Source organism: Rhamphochromis longiceps, linkage group LG12 (assembly GCF_057381845.1).
Source record: "Rhamphochromis longiceps isolate RC_006_pf linkage group LG12, R_longiceps_female_GT1.1, whole genome shotgun sequence".
Classification (NCBI taxonomy): Eukaryota; Metazoa; Chordata; class Actinopteri; order Cichliformes; family Cichlidae; genus Rhamphochromis; species Rhamphochromis longiceps.
The window spans coordinates 43272785-43289875 of record NC_140568.1 but is presented as its reverse complement, the minus strand read 5'-3'; the positions used below and the strand labels follow the sequence as shown (position 1 = coordinate 43289875).

The window sequence follows — 17091 nt, the reverse complement described above, 5'->3', positions numbered from 1 at the left end:
CTTTATCGTGTTTAAAAAGTTCACTTGTTTAAAGGGTTTTATCCCATTTACAACTACAGAGAAAAGCTTTTCTTGTGCTTACAAACAGCCACACTGATAGGAGGACTGTACAAAGAGATTATGCGTCCAAAGCTTCTGAACATGTACTTTTTAAAAAACTATTACTGTCATGGTCCTGGTCGGTGACCCAGCGCTTTGAGTCTATTATTATTATTTTCTAGTTTATTCTGATTTTGTATTAGTTCTTTGGGTTTGGTTGTCGTGTTTATTATCCCTACCTCTGTGCTCTGTTCGGGTTCCCGAGTTTTGTGTTGTAAAACAGTCTGTGTGTTTCCTGTTTTACTTTGTAGGTCAGTCTCGTTATGCCCATCACTTCCAGCTGTGTCCCCTCCTGTGTGCCATTTCCTGGTTACCTGGTGTGTGTATTTATAGTATGTGTCGCGTCGTCTGTGTTTCTCTGTGAAGCTTCTGCATCATTTTGGTATGTCTCCGTGTCTCTCTGTTCCTCGCCTCGTGTCCTCGGTTTGTGTTAGTTTTCCCAGTTTAGGTTTATATTCAGTTCTGCCCTCACCTGGTTTTTCACTGTAAATAAATCTCCACCTGCATCTCCACTGCCATCTGCATCTTGGCTCCTCGTTCATTCCACCACACGACTGCTGCCCCAGCCGTGACAATGACTGCATATCAAGAATTGGTTGAGTATGTTTGTCAGACCTCGTTCAGCAGGAAAGTGAATGACAGCCATTAGGTTATGAATGATTTTCAGCAAAGCAGCAGCTCCACGCCCGTCCCTGTATCTCATCTTTAAATGAGCTCATCTCTGCTGATTGGGGAGACAAGGTGTGATGGCTGCTATGGAAACACTGCTGCCAATATATGGTGTGATATGTCTGGTTGCTTTGGTAACAGTGGCAGTCCTGATGATGTGCGGCGAAGAGAGGTGGGGATGTGAATCCGTTCAAATTAGTAACTCCTTCCTATAAACAGTCAAAGTTTCAGCACAGCTCAGTAGACGGTGTGAGGAAAGAAGATGCTTTATGAATATGGGTGGATATTTTTTTAGCAACTGTCGCGCTCCGGCTCAGCGACACTCTGCTTCACTTCTACACAGCTGCAGGTTTACACAGGTGTCGGCGACAACTGTGCCAGCTTTCCTAACACTCTCATCGGATTTGAATATGCATGAAAAAAACTGCTTTGCTTTTCCAACTTTCTAACACCCACAGTCACTCTTTGGGAAAGTGTCGGAAATTGTGCACTGAGGCCTGGTTGACTAAAATTTAGGCCTCCTTAAAGGCACTGTGTGTTTTTTGCATTTACCAGAAGAATTTATTTACTAACGGACATTAATGACACCTTAGGGACTCAGCCAATCCCAGGTGATCCCAGCCCATATCAGCTGACACCTTAGCTGAAACCCATTAGCCTGACTAAAGCTGCTGCTGCCTCTGCAAGACACTTTGCAACCCACCATCCAAACCAGTTTCATATTTGTCACTGATGCCTGTGGAGGTCTTGCTGGTGCTGTAACTACTGTATACTTTCCACATATAAGCGGAGATTATTTTGACTAATGTGGGGCCTAACTAAAATACACTAAACTAAATGTGGCTGAAGTCAGTGTTAACCCTTTAAGACCTACTATAGAACCAAGTCCGCCAGAGCTTATATTATATTTTTACATGCTGTGGAGCCATTTTTTGGAGCATTTCAAGTTGCTATACATCAATACAACCATTATAGCCCAAATTTTAATAATATGTCTGCATTGAGTGCATAGTAATTACATAAATTGCAAAAAAGTGCAATAAACTACAAAAAAATTTAAAATCATTTTTGCTTTTTTAACATATATTTCTAGTTAGAGAAATTTAAGAGGCGTATCCCTCAAAACTGTAAATACAAAAAAGTTGCACAAAATAGTTTCCCACCAAAGGAAATTAATTTTAAGTGTCTTCATAGTTTTATTTTTGAAATACACCAATTTTCATATACTGCAGGAAAAACGAAAATAAATATTATAATGCACATTTGCAAAATAACAGCATATGCATCAAAATAAACTATTTCCAGCAGTGCAATATGAGTCCTAAGCATCCCAGAGACGACACAGAAAGTCATAAAGTCAAAAATAACTTTTAAAAACACCAGTATAGGCTCATAAGGCCCTGATGGTAAAAAACTACATTTCCTCAAAAATGACGTCACTTCCGGTTTCGACATGGCGGACATGCAATGGTTCACGCTGATGGACATAGGAAGTGTTATGAACAGCTGATCGGATCTGCAAAGCGTGTTTCTGGAATATTATGTTTTTGTTGCTGCAAGTGCTTTTTATGCAGCTTTTGCAAAGCTATATGTGGAAGGAAACTGTGACCGAGGACAAGCTGATGGCATAAGATGTAAGTACAACTCCTCCGGTTTCATATGCAGAAAAAAATATTGCGCTAGCTCACGTGATTGCAGTGCTACCGAGATTTAAAAATAGTTAGGCAAAATGGAGCGTTTCTGCTCCGACCGGCTTTAAAGGGTCAATAATAAAAGGGAACCTTTACATTTTACTAGAGTGAAAAGAATCTGGGAATTACTTTTCCTGGATGTCTGCAAGAAATTTGCTCCTAACAGGAGTCTGAAAATGTTGGGGAGAGTTTGTGCAAATGTGTTTTTATCTTTCAATAGCTGAAAGTGAGACAAAAGCAGAGGCAGATTAAGGATGCCTTGTAGTGAAATGCGGCATTTGGACTCCAGTTTAAAACTACCGTAAACATTTCAATGGTCTCTGTAGAGAAAACAGGCAACTGTTTAGGTCTTTAACTTCAAATAAGAAGTAACAAGTAAATACCATTGATGGTGATCTTGGCTGACCACTTGGAAGTGCCATCCAGCACACTCTGTTTAATGTTCTTCATGTTCTGGGTGTGGACCATCTTGGAGACGTTGAACACTTTACGGATCTCCTCAAAGATCTCTGGCTTGTTCCTCTCGCGGATTTTCATCCGGTCTTTCATGGCCATGATGATGTGCTGCGTCCGGTCCTCTGCCCCGGTCTTGGAGCTCTTCTCGGCCGCTCCTGAAGGCGATGCAGCGAGTTCACAGGAAGCAATAATAAATATGACAATTCAGCTGTCAGGTAGTTTAATAACTTTACTTACTTTGCAGGCAGTCAGCGTTTAGCAGCTCTTGGCATTTCTCATGCACTTTGACCCCACACTCTGCACAGCGCATTCCCTGCCGGGCGATGCCCCACAGCAGACCCTCGCACTCGTAGCAGTAAGTGGGTGTGGTGGCGGTCCACACTTCAAAATTGTGCGGCGTGGTGCAGGAGATGGGGTAGATGAGAGCCTGCAGGGTCTTCTTGTATACGTGGTTTTTCTGTTGGAGGAAAAAAGAGAGAGAGAGGAAGCGATAAAGAGAACGTGCGTCTGAAAGAAGCATAAAAGCGAGGAGTAGGACTGGTTTTTTAAAACATTTCCCAAAGAAAGTAAACGGAGGGAGCAGACAACACTTTGAGACTGATATGGAGCAAAAAGGCGAGGATGCATAACAAGGCAAGACAGAGGACGATGAGGTCAGTGACAGAAATGCACAAAAGACTATTCGCACTTAGTAATACATAATTATATAAAAGTATATATTAGCTAGTTGTGTTCACTGTAGTCTGATTTAAGTAAGGTCTGCAGAAGTAATTCAGGAAAGCTGTCAAAATTAACCACAGCGTAATTTTAAGGAAGTATCATTTAAAATTACAGCGAGCTTTGATTATGTACAGCAATTAATTTGATTGAAATTCTACGACTTTTCTCTGACGAACTAAATTCTGATGTTGTAGGAGGAGTGTGGGAGGAGGTGAACAATCTATACAAGACCAGAGGACACCTTGACAAGAAGCCCAGTTTGATTTGGTGAATTTTGTATCGAGGGCAAGTGAGTCATTATTATTGTTAATGCTCTCTTTATTCTTTTCTTTATAATTACCATCGTAGAGATGCTGGTGTAGTGGAGTTACTAATAGAAATGACTGTTTTGTATCAATACTTTCACTTTTATTGATCTGACCTTTTGATTTCACTTTGTGCTTTTCTGTGATTTTATCACCTCTGATTTCCATTTGTCTGCGACTGTTTTTGCCACAGGATGAACCTTTAGGCTTTCTGAATTGGTGAGAAACAAACTTGGAATCGGAATCCAACAAAATAAAGAGTCTGCAACACAATTCATGAAGGTTTATATATTATAGGAAAAAAGGTGAGAGGCCATCAATACGGTTCAGTCCACCAACACAACCTATGGCCTTAAAACTAAAGTCACTCAGTTATAAGGCGAGCCGGTATTTATTGCATGGTCTATTTTTAGCATTGCACTTGAGCTGCACAAGTCTTCTACACTGTAGGACTCTAGTAAACTGCGTTTCATCCAAATAAGAGGCTCTTAATTTTTCATGTGTAATTATACTCTGAAAAGAAAATCCCAACCTTTGAAACTCCTCCTGTCCTCTGCTGTATCATTTTCTGCCAAATCCAGTGACCTACTTTATGCACTTTAATTATTAATGCTTCTTCTGATATATAATGTAATCACCATCATGACTTGGCACAGGCGAGGCATGGAAAAGAATTGCAGAATGAACTATAATAAACAAACATGAAGTCTGCCCCTGCCTCCATTAAAACATGAAGCTGTCTGAAGTTGACTGAGCAAAATCCAGAGCCTACAGTATATTGGATCTCCAACAAACAGATTAACAATATGGCTGCAGGATAATGACAGCAGGAAAACAGTTGGAGGGAAAAAAGTGTGAGAAAGTGTGTGTGACTGTTTGTAAAAATAAGTTGAGGTCTGCGTGAGTCCCCATTAGCTGGCATCGAGGTGACAAGTCTCCCTGTAGGTAACTCACACCTTTATTGTGTGTGTGTGTGTGTGTGTGAGTGTGTGTGTGTGTGTGTGTGTGTGTGTGTGTGTTGATCTGTATGGCATATGCACTTGGCCACTCACAAGCTCTTCGTCTTTCAGGGAGGTCCGTGTGGCCAGTGTGTGGGCGAGTCCAGCTTTCCTGGACTGTAGCATAGACTAGAAATGAGAGAGAAAACAGAAATCAGGACTTCACAGCCACAGAGAAATACGCAAACAAACACGTTTAAAAGACAAAGACAAAGAAAACTTTCAGCTTTAAAATTCAGGAAATCAATAGTTTGTGTGATGTTGGGCTTTTCTTTGAAAGCAGTGAAAGCTCAGCATCACAAGAACGACACACGCTTTTGTTCTCCTTTTGTCTTTGAGGCACACTGTCTGAAACACACTACTCTCACGTATTGTCTCCTTGAGGACGAACCCTCACGCACGCTCGCACTGCTACAGTTGTGAGGCTCTTTGTAATGAACGATTAGCAGGAATCTTTCAAATTTGCTCGGCAGGTTTGTCGAGGCTGAAGGCAGAGTTTTCAGTGGCACAAAGGTGGTTATGTTTTACCTTCTGAGATGAGCAGATAATATTCACTACGAATATCACGTATGTCATATATGAGGCTGTTAAGTCATAGGTTAGGTTAATTCAGGGGGGCATGGAGTAACTGCCCACAGATTTACATTTTATGATTAAGTGTTTATGGAGGTGCTGAAAACCATTAAGTGTACAAGAAAGATATAAAAATAACAAATGCAGATAGGATCATGTGAGCTGTTGCTCTGCCGGTATCATCACCACACAGTGATGCTCCTTCACAATACAGCGAATCTGCGAAACATTGTTAGATAATTGTCGACACTGCAAGATCTTACTATGAACCCTGAAATGATACAACTATACGTATTTATTCACTGTATTTATGTTCATTACTATTGGCTTACCTTGCTTTTTTACTTTTTTTTTGTATTTCTTGGTCACCACAATTTGCTTATCTTCACTAACCTGACCTTTTGGTAAGTTTTGGTTAAAAAAAACAAAACAAAAACACACAAGAACAAGTTTTGCAGTTGGTCTTCAGGTTTTTGTTCCACATCTGGAATTTCAGCAAATTGAGCAAAAATATAAAAAATAAGATCAAGTTTAAATTTTAGGCCTCTGTTGTGCGGCTGTAAGAAATAAAAAGAAGCACTAAAGATGCTCTGAGAGAAACATCATATATTAACTTCTCTCGTGTCTCAGTTGGAAATGTTATCGTTATCCTTCACATCTCTCTATGACCTGTTCTTGGCTGGAGTAGGCGGCACTCGATTATTCAAATCATGTGTCAAACGCGGAGCCTTAAGCTGAAAGCTTTGTACAAGAAAACGAAGCTAATATCATTACTGGATTTTGATGAGTCTGCTAACACAAAGGAAGCCCGGTTATGTTGAGCTTGCTTTGTGCTCCGCCCCTCTCTGCATCATTTTCACTCTCAGCATTTCAACATTTATTGAAGTTGTTCTCCTTGCTTCCAGTCTTTGTGCTAAGCTAAGTTAATTTTCTGCTTCTTGTTGGTTTACATTTAATGTGAAACTATAAGAAAGTTATTGACTAAAAAGGAAGTAAATAAAGAGAACACAGGTTAGAAACCACTAAAGCTGAAAAGTGTTTCCATTTCTCATTTGTGTGGCGCACCTGAGAATATTCTTCAAATACATGCACAGATTTCTTAATCCTACAGTGACTCCTCTCACAGCAGCTTGCTGTCAGTTATCATCATGTTAAACTGATCAAAGTCATTTATTTGCAGAATGAGTCATTACGAAACTCTTCACTTGAAGAAGCAGTATTTTGATTGAGTGCAATGAAGAGTTTTCTGATTGTTAGTTGCCTGTATTTAGTTTAGCTTCCTTCATTGGAAATTAGTGAGAGGGAAATCAGATCACAGTTACCGAGAGATACTTATTACTCTCTTTTTGTGACATCAAGGGCTAAAATTAATTAATTTACAATGTCAAAAATGGCCCATTATATGGAGTGAGGGTTTTTTGGAGTATAGATTGTATATATACACATTCAAGGTCTTAAACATCTATATCAATAAACCAAACTTTCACTGGTTCTGTCTAACCTAACAAAGGTAATTACGTATCGTAGCTTTAATATTAGCCTGGCATTGGATCACACTGAGCCCTGAATTCGTGCTCATATGAGTGGAATGAGCTGTTTCACATACGTGTCACATTCACTGAAACCAGGAGAACCATCAGTATGATCAGTTTATAATCATGCATGTGAGATAGATATAAGACCTTTTGCTTAGTCACGGTTTTTCTGATGATTAATCACATGCCAGTGCCACAACCTCCTGTTATTTTTCAACTAGTTTGTTGTGTTCGTGTGAACTTATCAGTGAAGTGAGGTTATCGAATTCTCTGAACAGTCATTGCGAGCCCTCTTAAAACACCATCGTCTTTCCTGTTAGAGCTAACTGTTCAATAATTTGCTGTAATGGTCAGTTCTCTGACATAAGCCTCTCTGGCTGAAGTGCATCAGCCTGAAAGGTATTACCAAGCATGCTTAAAGAATTAAACCCTCTCCAGCCGTGACTCACTGGAAAATTTCTTTTTTCTTTCTAAATGCTCAGCTTCTCCTAATCCATTCTGACAGCTAAGCTCATAGAAGTGGATACGATACCACTGGACAGGTAGACAGCCCAAGGTGAAATATCTTTAAAGTGCCAAAAAGAGGTCAGTCGATGCTGGAAAACATAAAAACATGTCCGTGGTCCAGTAGCACAGACTGGAAGCTCCTGTCTGTGAGCAGGGAAGGTTAAAAGAGTATCTAGAATTTATATCTTCATATCTTTTGTAGAAGGATGTCCTAGCAACAGGATGCAACGCAATTATTTTATTCTATGCCAGGGGTGGGCAACTCCAGGCCTCGAGGGCTGGTGTCCTGCAGGTTTTAAATATGTCCTTGATGCATCACAGCTGATTTAAATGGCTAAATTACCTGATCAACATGTCCTGAAGTTCTCCAGGTAATGAACTATTCATTTGATTCAGGTGTGTTGACCCAGGGTGAGATCTAAAACCTGCAGGACACCGGCCCTCGAGGCCTGGAGTTGCCCACCCCTGTCCTAAGCAAACCTAGCCCTAATCTAAATGGAAAGAGATCCATAACTTTAATTTCAATAACACCAGGGTTTAAAAAACAGGACTGGCCATCAAATGTTATTAAAAAAACAAAACACTTTAAAGGTTTTATGAATTTTTAAAGTTATATTTGTCATGGTGAGTGCTGTGTGGCAGGCAGGATGAAGGGCCCAATTGCAGGACTCGGAAACAGAAAGTTAAACTTAGGGCGTAGCTAACGCTACATAAAAATTAACTTAACAAAAGCTAACTATAATGTCAAACACAAAAACTAGAAACTAAACTGTACACTGGAGACTAAACTGGGAAACACGAGCTAGGGAATTCTCGGAACACGAAGGGAGCAAACACAGCACGGAGTGAGTGTAGCTTAACAACGCCACAACGACCAGGAGAAGACTGAGGACTAAAACACACATCGGAGAACTCAGAGAACGGGAAACAGGAGGGAAACACAACTGCAACTAATTAGGCAGGACGTGACAAGAGAAGGAAAAGTAAACATGCTAACAAAGCACACGAGACTATCAAAGTAAAAGCGGAAATACGGCACGCCGCAGCTCAGTCCACATAACATCACAATCAGCCAGAACCAGAAGTCCACTACATCTAGTCAATACGCATCCCACTGTATCTATGTGTGCCTGTTTCCTGGTTTGGCTGCATTACTCTTTGGCTGGACACCATGTTGCTCCTAAAAAGCTCTCTGCTGTAAGTGTGCTTTGCATTGTAAAAATAGCAGCAATTTTGTAATTATCTTATTTCTATTTATCTGAAACTTTTACTCTTTACAGGTAACATCACAAACCACTGTCTGTTCATATTTTTACTCTTCTTTCCGAGTTTCTGCAGTTTCATCCTCAAACTACTTTAGCTCCATCTGAAAAGTTTCTTGTTCATCCGTGGGCATCATCTCCTGTCTGGGAAACTTACTCTTTATGATTGATGAATTGACAAAGCTTGATGAAGTTAGATGAGCTTGTTCAAGAATCTTTATATCCCTTCAAACCTGATCTGTCACATCAGCCATTGAAAGAGTGACCTTCACCCTGGAGCATCACTTTAAATCAAAGGACACGAGTTTCTTTAATCAAACAAGTCTCAGGGACTGAATATTCACAGCTGCAGCCAATGGATCTACGTCTGAGCCTCTCCAAAGTACTCAGCTGAAGACTGAGGGGAGAAAGCCACTACTTACCTTAACATTTATTAGCGTTTTTGTAGAGTAGTGGATGTGTTATGTAAAAAAAATGGAGCGGTTTAATTGAAAACACAAATCCCCCTCAAAAAAAGGCCAATCTGAAAATATTCACACAAAGTTTTGTCAGCTTATTTTGAAATAAACGGATTTATATTTGACTCGTATGTGCTGCATGTGTGTGCACGCTCACACTGAATGTATGAAAACCCACAAAAGAAAAACTCGCACTGAGCAGATCAAAATGCTTCGCTACAAAGCAGAGTTTGAAACAAAGCGCCTCAAACAAATAATAAAGTACAGCAGCTGAAATCTCTGGTCTTTTACTCACCATAGCCTGAGGGCCGACAAAGGCAGGGAGACATGTGCAAAGAAAGAAAACAAGAAGAAAGAAAAGGTTAGAGACAAAACAAACAGGTTCCCCTCTGAGAGGACCAGCAGCTTTTACCCTGAAACCAACAATTCACTGCTTGCAAACAAACTACTACCCAGCGATCGCTGCTGTACAGTGCTATTTCAAGCATGTACCTGCAAATTATCAATCTTTAAGAATCAAATCAGGTGATTGTAGTACGTACAACTCTTGCATCAGTTTTTTTTAATTGCCACTTTAGAACCTGAAGGCCTTTAATAGGTCATTACAGCTGAAATCCATAAGTAAAGTTATGGCAAAACATCTCGTGCACCACAGTCACAAAGAGAAACAAAAACTATGCACTAGACAAAACAACACATTGGAAAATCCCCGTAATACATATTTGTGCAATGGGTACATGAAAAAAAACAAGCAAATGAGAGCAACGGTTGCTTTGGTGACCATCGTCAGGCCAACAGTGTGTACTCCACCAAAGCTCAGCATTGAAGCTCATGAATCTGAAAAGGGGACTATTATGCTTTTATTTATTTTCTGACTTGTATGTATTGGTACTGCACAGGTTAGTAAACCCTGTGAACCAAAAGCTGAACCTTCAGACTTCTGTGAACGGATTCAGCTTTTTTTACCTTACACGATAACTTTGAGACGCACTTTTGGCTGTGAGCACAGAAGCCCCACCCTTCCTTTGCTGATCCTCTGCTGCTCAAACCTTTAGTTTATGGTAGCAGCCAATAAGAAGAAAGTTAGCTTAAAAGGGGAGGAGCTTAAACAGGAAATGAACATACTAAGTCCCCTATGATCTATACTGCCTTAGCTTTATTTCGGATATTTATCAGCAGTTTCTTTAACCCAAACGTTTCAACTGAGTGATAAGGAATGGAAGCTGCAGATATTCATTTATTTCACACTGCTGTTTTGGTGCATACGGTAAAAATACTGTTAACTAACCAATAATAAAACCTCCCGTTCTTAAAATTCATAGACTTAATTGATATGTCGACACACCTTTTGCTTCAACAGTTTCAACTCTCCTGGGAAGGCATCTCTCAAGGATTAGGAGTGTTTATGGGAATTTTAGGCCAAACTCCCAGAAGCACATTTAAAGGTCAGACACTGATGTTGGATTAGAAGGCCTGGCTTGCAGTCAAAGGTGTTCTACTGGGCTTAGGTCAGGACTCCATGCAGACCAGTCAAGTTCTTCCACCCCACAATCTCTCATCCATGTCTTTATGGACCTTGCTTTGCGCACTGGTGCACAGTCATGTTGGAACAGGAAGGGTCCATCCCCAAACCGTTCCCAATATGTTGAGAGCATGAAATTGTCCAAAATGAAAGAGTTCCTTTCACTGGAACTAAAGGGTGGAAAACAGCCCCACACCATAATCCCCTCTCCACCAAACTTTACACTCGGCACAATGAGTTGCTGTGATCCCAGTCACTTTCACTTTGTCATAATACCCCAAACAGCTGACTGTGGAATATTTAACAGATTGGAAATTTCACTACACTGCTGGAATTCCCTGAGCTCCTGGGAGCGACTCACTCTTGCATGTCCAGCTGCTTTATCTTATACACCTGTGGCCGTGGAAGTGATTGCATCACCTGAATTCAATGATTTGGATGGGTCAGTGAAGACGTTTGAGAATATAGTTATATAGCTAGACCTTCACTTTGCCAATAATTAGAAATGCAAAATAATTTTAGATATAATCAAATATGAAACTCATGCTAGCTGGGAAAACTTAATTAAGCGAGTTGTTCATTATTCACAGCAGTGACACTTGACTCCATCATTGTAGTTAAATGATAAACCTGTTTTATTGCTCTCATGTGGGAGATTGTTTAGCTCGCTTAGTCACGATTGACTGACATTTTCAAACTGGTACATCTGCATATTCAAATACAAGTCAGTATGAAAGGTGGCTGTCTTTAATTTCAATTAGCTGATCAAGTTTAGGGTCAGAAAGGGTCAAAATTAAAATGTCACAAGGAAAATGATTGAGTGTTTGCTTACCAGCTCACTAACGAGGGGAATGGGCCTTCTCTTGCGGAGATCTGGCATGCTGTCAATGCCAAACGGTGTGTTCCCCCTGTACACAACAATCGAATGTGGAAATGTATTGATCGGTTTTTAAATAAGGAAAACAGTACAGCATACCTTCAGTTCACGGCCTTAGTCGTTTGCAGATTTTTCTTTAGAGCCTAACTACCCACAAAAACCACAAATATCCTCCGCAATTTTTTGGGAGGAATTTGTAGCTTGTGATGGCGAAATACCTCTGTGCTCAGAGGCGGAGACTTGTAAGTAGCCAATCTGAGGGCGTTCTATATCTCTGCTGATTGCATCTCCAGCATTCTCGTATCATAGCAGTCTTCTTAAAGCCCAAATTAAGGGTTTAAACTATAATAACAGGAATTTATATGCATTTTATGACCACACCCAAAATTCACAGTTTTTCACTATTCACGGGTGCTCTAGCAACGTGACACCTGCAAATTTCTAGGGTCGACTGTATCATACTAACTCGCTTGAACGAACACACACACACATCAGAAGACCTTTACTGACCCTGGCTTGGCCCACGGGTGCTTGCTGAGGTCACCATCTTGATCTCGGCTCTGAAAAAGAATGTCATAGGTCAGGCGTTCAGCTACTGGGTCTGGCTTTACTGGATTCATAACAGTGGTGCATGCACATGCACAAGCATGAGCTATAGAGGAAAGTGAAAAGGAAATAACAAGACAGAAGCACAGGGACTCAAATGTGTTGGTTGAGTTTCAGTACCGCATGCCAAACAGGACTCTGCGATCAACTGAATTGTCGTCATGCATATATGAGCCTCATTAATGTGGTTTCCCCTTGTACAGTAAACACAAATAACATGTGCTCCCAGAAAACACAAACCAAATATTTACCATGTTTTTGTTTTTTCTTCTAACAGGTATTAAAGGAAATACCACAGTGACTAACACGTTTCAATCTTTTATGTCCTAATCAGTGCGGGCATTATTGCATATACATAACTACATATAACTGAACATCTAAGTGATATAAATGCAAAAGGAAAATTAAATATAGACACAAGCATGATGGAAATGTATAAATACAACAGAAATATAATTATAGAAAGAACAGTTTCTTTAAAAATACTGCGTTTATAATTTTAATGGGGGAGAAACCACAAAATAAGTAACCTGATCTCCATCTTGACTTCCATCTGTAACACAGCACAGAAGAAAAAAGAAAAACAAATGGAAAACAGTCACAGACTAGTTTGTGAAATAACATGCCACACCCTGGATTACTCATTTTGTTGTTAATTCCTGAGTAATGCTAAAAGCGGCACAGTTGCTGAGCTATCAGATAGATGAGGTCTGAGGTCATAAATGTTTCATTAACATGTATAATTTATCATGAAAATGACTCCTAATATTTCGCTTCTCCTTCCTCTTTAATGTGAGGCTAGCTTTCCAAGGAGATAATTAATGTTTTCTAATTCAGCAAATGGCCACTGCCTTAGAGGAGTAAGGGACTCTTGAGTGGCAGGTGATACATTACTCTCAAGGGACAAGAAAAGTGTAGCGCCAGCAGAAAACATTTGGTACGGTAAATACCCAACGGAACCGTTTGGTACTGGGGCTTATTCATAACCTCTGGGTGAGGGTATTTAAAGAGGACACCGGTGGTTAAGCTTTCATCAACGAAAACGATGCACTGCAGCCAGGACAGATCAAAGAGTTTCAGTAACGGGAAGAGGCTTTGATGACAGGAAGCTGGGAAGGAAAAGTTTTCCTGTTTGTTCTTCTAGAAACACTTGTGTTGACAAAAAAGTTAAATGATGACTCAGTTACCATTTATAGACATCTGAATGAATTAAAATACCCATTCTCCTTTACTGAGAAGATGAAGTGTGTTCATATCGCTCTTCATTTGAAACATTTTAATGGTTCATCTACTCTAATCACAAAAAAAGCAAAAAAAAAAAACCCCAAATTAAATTAATCAGATATTTTTATCCAGTCCTGACTCAAAGAGTTAAATTAACTGAATCAGTTTGATCAATTAAATTCTATGTTTTTGCTCAATTCTTCGTTAACACAACACATCTCAGAGTGGAATACAGCTTAATAAATCCAATATTCTCCGGTTAATGACCAGTATTGGCTGTTGAAACATTACCAGCATTGATACTGAAAAAGTTGTACAACCAAATAAAATTCATACAATAAAACAACAGATGAGCCCAACATTAAATGTCATGTAATGACTACCTTGCTCAAACTCATCCTGAGAGAAGGTGGACACACTGGCAAGGCTGCGCCTGGTCTCTCTCTTCTCACGAAGAATCTGCTGAAAGCTCCTCAGACACTTTAGCCTGCGCTCATCCATCTGGCTGATCTCTGTGGATAGCTCTGCTGCTTCTCCTTCTGATTTGTCCTCAGAAACTATAGGGGCGTCCATGCTAGTTTGTTGTGGTAGTGGGACATCAGTTTGCCCTTGCTCTTCCACGGCTGCAGGTTCGTCAGCCAAAACCGAGGCCGACAGTGAATCCGCAGTGGTACATTGCGAAAGCTGAGCTTCTTTAAGGCTCACATCTGCAAGAGTTTCTGCATGTTTTTCTGTAAGGCCATCAGGTTGAGGCAGTTTTGCAGCACTACTGCAAATCATGTCAGGGCAGACTGGGAGTTCCTCAGGACACGGTGGGACAATGTCAGAAAAAGGGTGTTGGTAAGTTTCTGTACACTCCAATGTAAGGCTGTTGATGGCTTCTTTAAGCATAGGCTCCACATAGAAAGTATCTAATGTATCTACAGTGCTGGTTATGCTTTCCCTAAAAGCAATATCATCACCACCAACCACATCACCTTTTTGGGTTATATCAGATGTTTGAACCAATTGTGTCTCATAGCAAAAAGGTTTTGAAGGCAACTGAGTTGTAGGCAGCTCTGAAGGCATTGATATTTCAAAGTCTGTTTCTTCTTCAGGATTCACAGCTCCAGGTGCTTCAAGTTTGCGCAACGCTCCCCGCAAGGCAGAGCTAAAATCAAGTACTGCTCTACCTATGCGTTTGACGTTGAAACCCCCAGCTTGGGGATCTGCATTGCCAGGGTGAGAGAATTGATTTCCTAAGCTTTGGTTACTGACGTCAGTCACGCAGGATGGCTCAGTCCACGTCATTGCTGTAGACTCGTCATATGCTAAATACGTTTCAACTTGACAAGTTGTTGTAAAGCTCAGATCAGCTGAATGCCTAAAGTCTGATTCCTCTGCTTCAGCATCATGCCCATCAACTGAGTGGTAACCAGAACTTTGCGGGTAGGACAAATCAGCAGCACATTCATATGCTACAGTGGAGTTTTCACTGGGATCTGCCGATCCATGAATCCCAGACTGGTTCTGAGGCCGCCTCCTTCGCGGCTGCCATTCCTCTCTGCTAGAACTGCTGGCAGGTGAGTTGTAATGCTTTCCAGAGTGTATAGAGAGATGTTCTGAGCTTGCATTAGAACACTGCCCAGATGTACCATATCCCGTCGCACCACTGTATTGTTCCCAGCTCCCAGCTCCTTCACAGCAAAGAGGGCTCACACCTTCATGCTCCCTTATGTAAGCTGTTTCCCTATGCCACACGGATTCCATAGGTCCACTGTGTGTTGGTACAGCATTAGTCCAATGTTCCTCCCCATCACGAGTCCTCTCTTGCTTTCTTCCATGACTAGATGATGGTCTTTCTATGTCTGATTCAGATTTGGAACTATGACCAGAAGACAAAGAGCTGGTGCTCAGGCAGTCTTGACCATCCTGCCTGTCAAGGTAGCCAAAGCTGAGTTTTCTTGCTATAGCGCCTACTGGGATATCAGAGCTATGCTCAGAGGTATCCTCTGGTTCCTCTGGTTCCTCTAGTTCCCGATGATCCACTGATTCAGCGATTGGGGAAACTGTTGAGTCTTCTGGCTGGGATAGCAGTAATTCTCTATGTATGCTATGGCGCTCATTGCATGCTTGAGGGAAACAATTTGACTCTGACTTTGGCACTGCACTACCTAAACTGCCATAAGCACTCGCAGGCCTCCTGCGGCAGGATGGACCATCTTTGCACCCTACCCCTGACCAAGTACCTGCATGGGCTCCAGGCTTGTTGCTAGAACGAATGCCCTCAATCTCCAACAGAACAGCATCTACACACGATGATACTTCCTCAACTGACCCTCGAACTGAGGTCAGGTAATCCCTGAGGTCGGAGATTTCCTCCTGGATCTTGTTGATCCCCCTCAGCTCTTTTAGAATGTGCTCGATGATGGCACTTGACTCCTCCTCTTTATCTTCATCCTCTTCTAGCAGTGTACCAGGGAGAGGTCTGTTAAAATTGTAGTCAACACAGTCACCAGTAGAATAAGGTCTCTTTGGCCGAATACGGGGTGAGGCAAAATTCCTTCCTGCTGTTGATACGAACTTCTTGCCATTCACGTCTGGACCAACCGGAGCATAGTGTAGGGGTGGCCGTAATTGCTCCGGAGCATCCCGAAGTCCTTCTTCGAAGGAGATTCGTTTAATATTTGCTGGTGATCTACATCTTTTATGCTGCAAAGTGCAGGGTATTCTTATACACCCCTCTCTGTTCAGTTCCACCTCTCCTACACATGGTGGCCCAGATGCTACACCATGCGTTTTAGTGTTTGAAACTGTGGGGGAATATGCTTCTGCCCTTGGGCTAACCTTTGGGTATATGCTCCTGCGCTCCTTTCTGCTCTCATGTGTTTCTCTCGCCTCGTCTTCCTCAATACCTGAATAATAGAGGTGGGAATCTGGGACATGGTGGTCTGCAGATCCTTGCAATAAACGATGTATTTTGCCCCGAATAACTAGTGCTACCCTTGGGTTTGGAGCCCTCTTCTTAGGTGGGTGAACTTTTGACTTTGCGCCTCCTTTAGGGGAAACACCTGCTCCATGTTGTCCATTGAAACGATTCTTGGAGAACATATTCTAAAGAGAGCAGTCTGTCCTTATCTAGTTCCCCACATTGTCAGTGGGAGATGTGTATATATGATGTATCATAGTTCATTAATAAAGCCTGTCAGAAGCTTATCCAGCCCAGCCACTCAAAGTCAGTGGCCCATGGCTAAAATGGGAAGACAAAAAATAAAATGTGTAAAGATTAAAAATACTCTGTCATCATTAGATAAGCAAAGATGTCACAAGTTAATCAACCTGTACTCTTTAAAAAAAGGCGCATGCACACTAATTCATGCACAAAAAAAGCAATGCTCCCAACACATTTCCTCTCCTTGCTCTCCATGAGCCTTAAAACTTGTCCTCGCTGTACTGGAACGATGAGGTTAAATCAACCCTTCAGAAAACAATTGTTATGTCAGAACAGCCTGACCGGGTCAGATCAATCTGAAACACAAATTTCCAGCTCTGAACATCAGAAACTAATTACATTTGCTATTTATCAAACATTTATATGTTCAAATTAATA

The 17091-nt window shown here is 41.1% G+C and overlaps 1 protein-coding gene across 2 annotated transcripts in view; it reads right to left on the bottom strand.

Moving 5' to 3' along the window:
- Nucleotides 1–16592, bottom strand: part of LOC146658061 (protein unc-13 homolog B-like) — a 73670-nt gene extending 57078 nt beyond the window's left edge. For both annotated transcript variants that reach the window (XM_085426459.1, XM_085426460.1), the window contains exons 1-8: nt 13886–16592; nt 12809–12831; nt 12183–12232; nt 11628–11703; nt 9569–9574; nt 4993–5067; nt 3153–3372; nt 2843–3070 (exon numbers count right to left, since the gene is read on the bottom strand). In XM_085426459.1, the coding sequence (XP_085282585.1) occupies nt 2843–3070; nt 3153–3372; nt 4993–5067; nt 9569–9574; nt 11628–11703; nt 12183–12232; nt 12809–12831; nt 13886–16592 (3385 nt within the window). The remainder of the gene's footprint in view (nt 1–2842; nt 3071–3152; nt 3373–4992; nt 5068–9568; nt 9575–11627; nt 11704–12182; nt 12233–12808; nt 12832–13885) is intronic.
- Nucleotides 16593–17091: the final 499 nt, after the last annotated feature.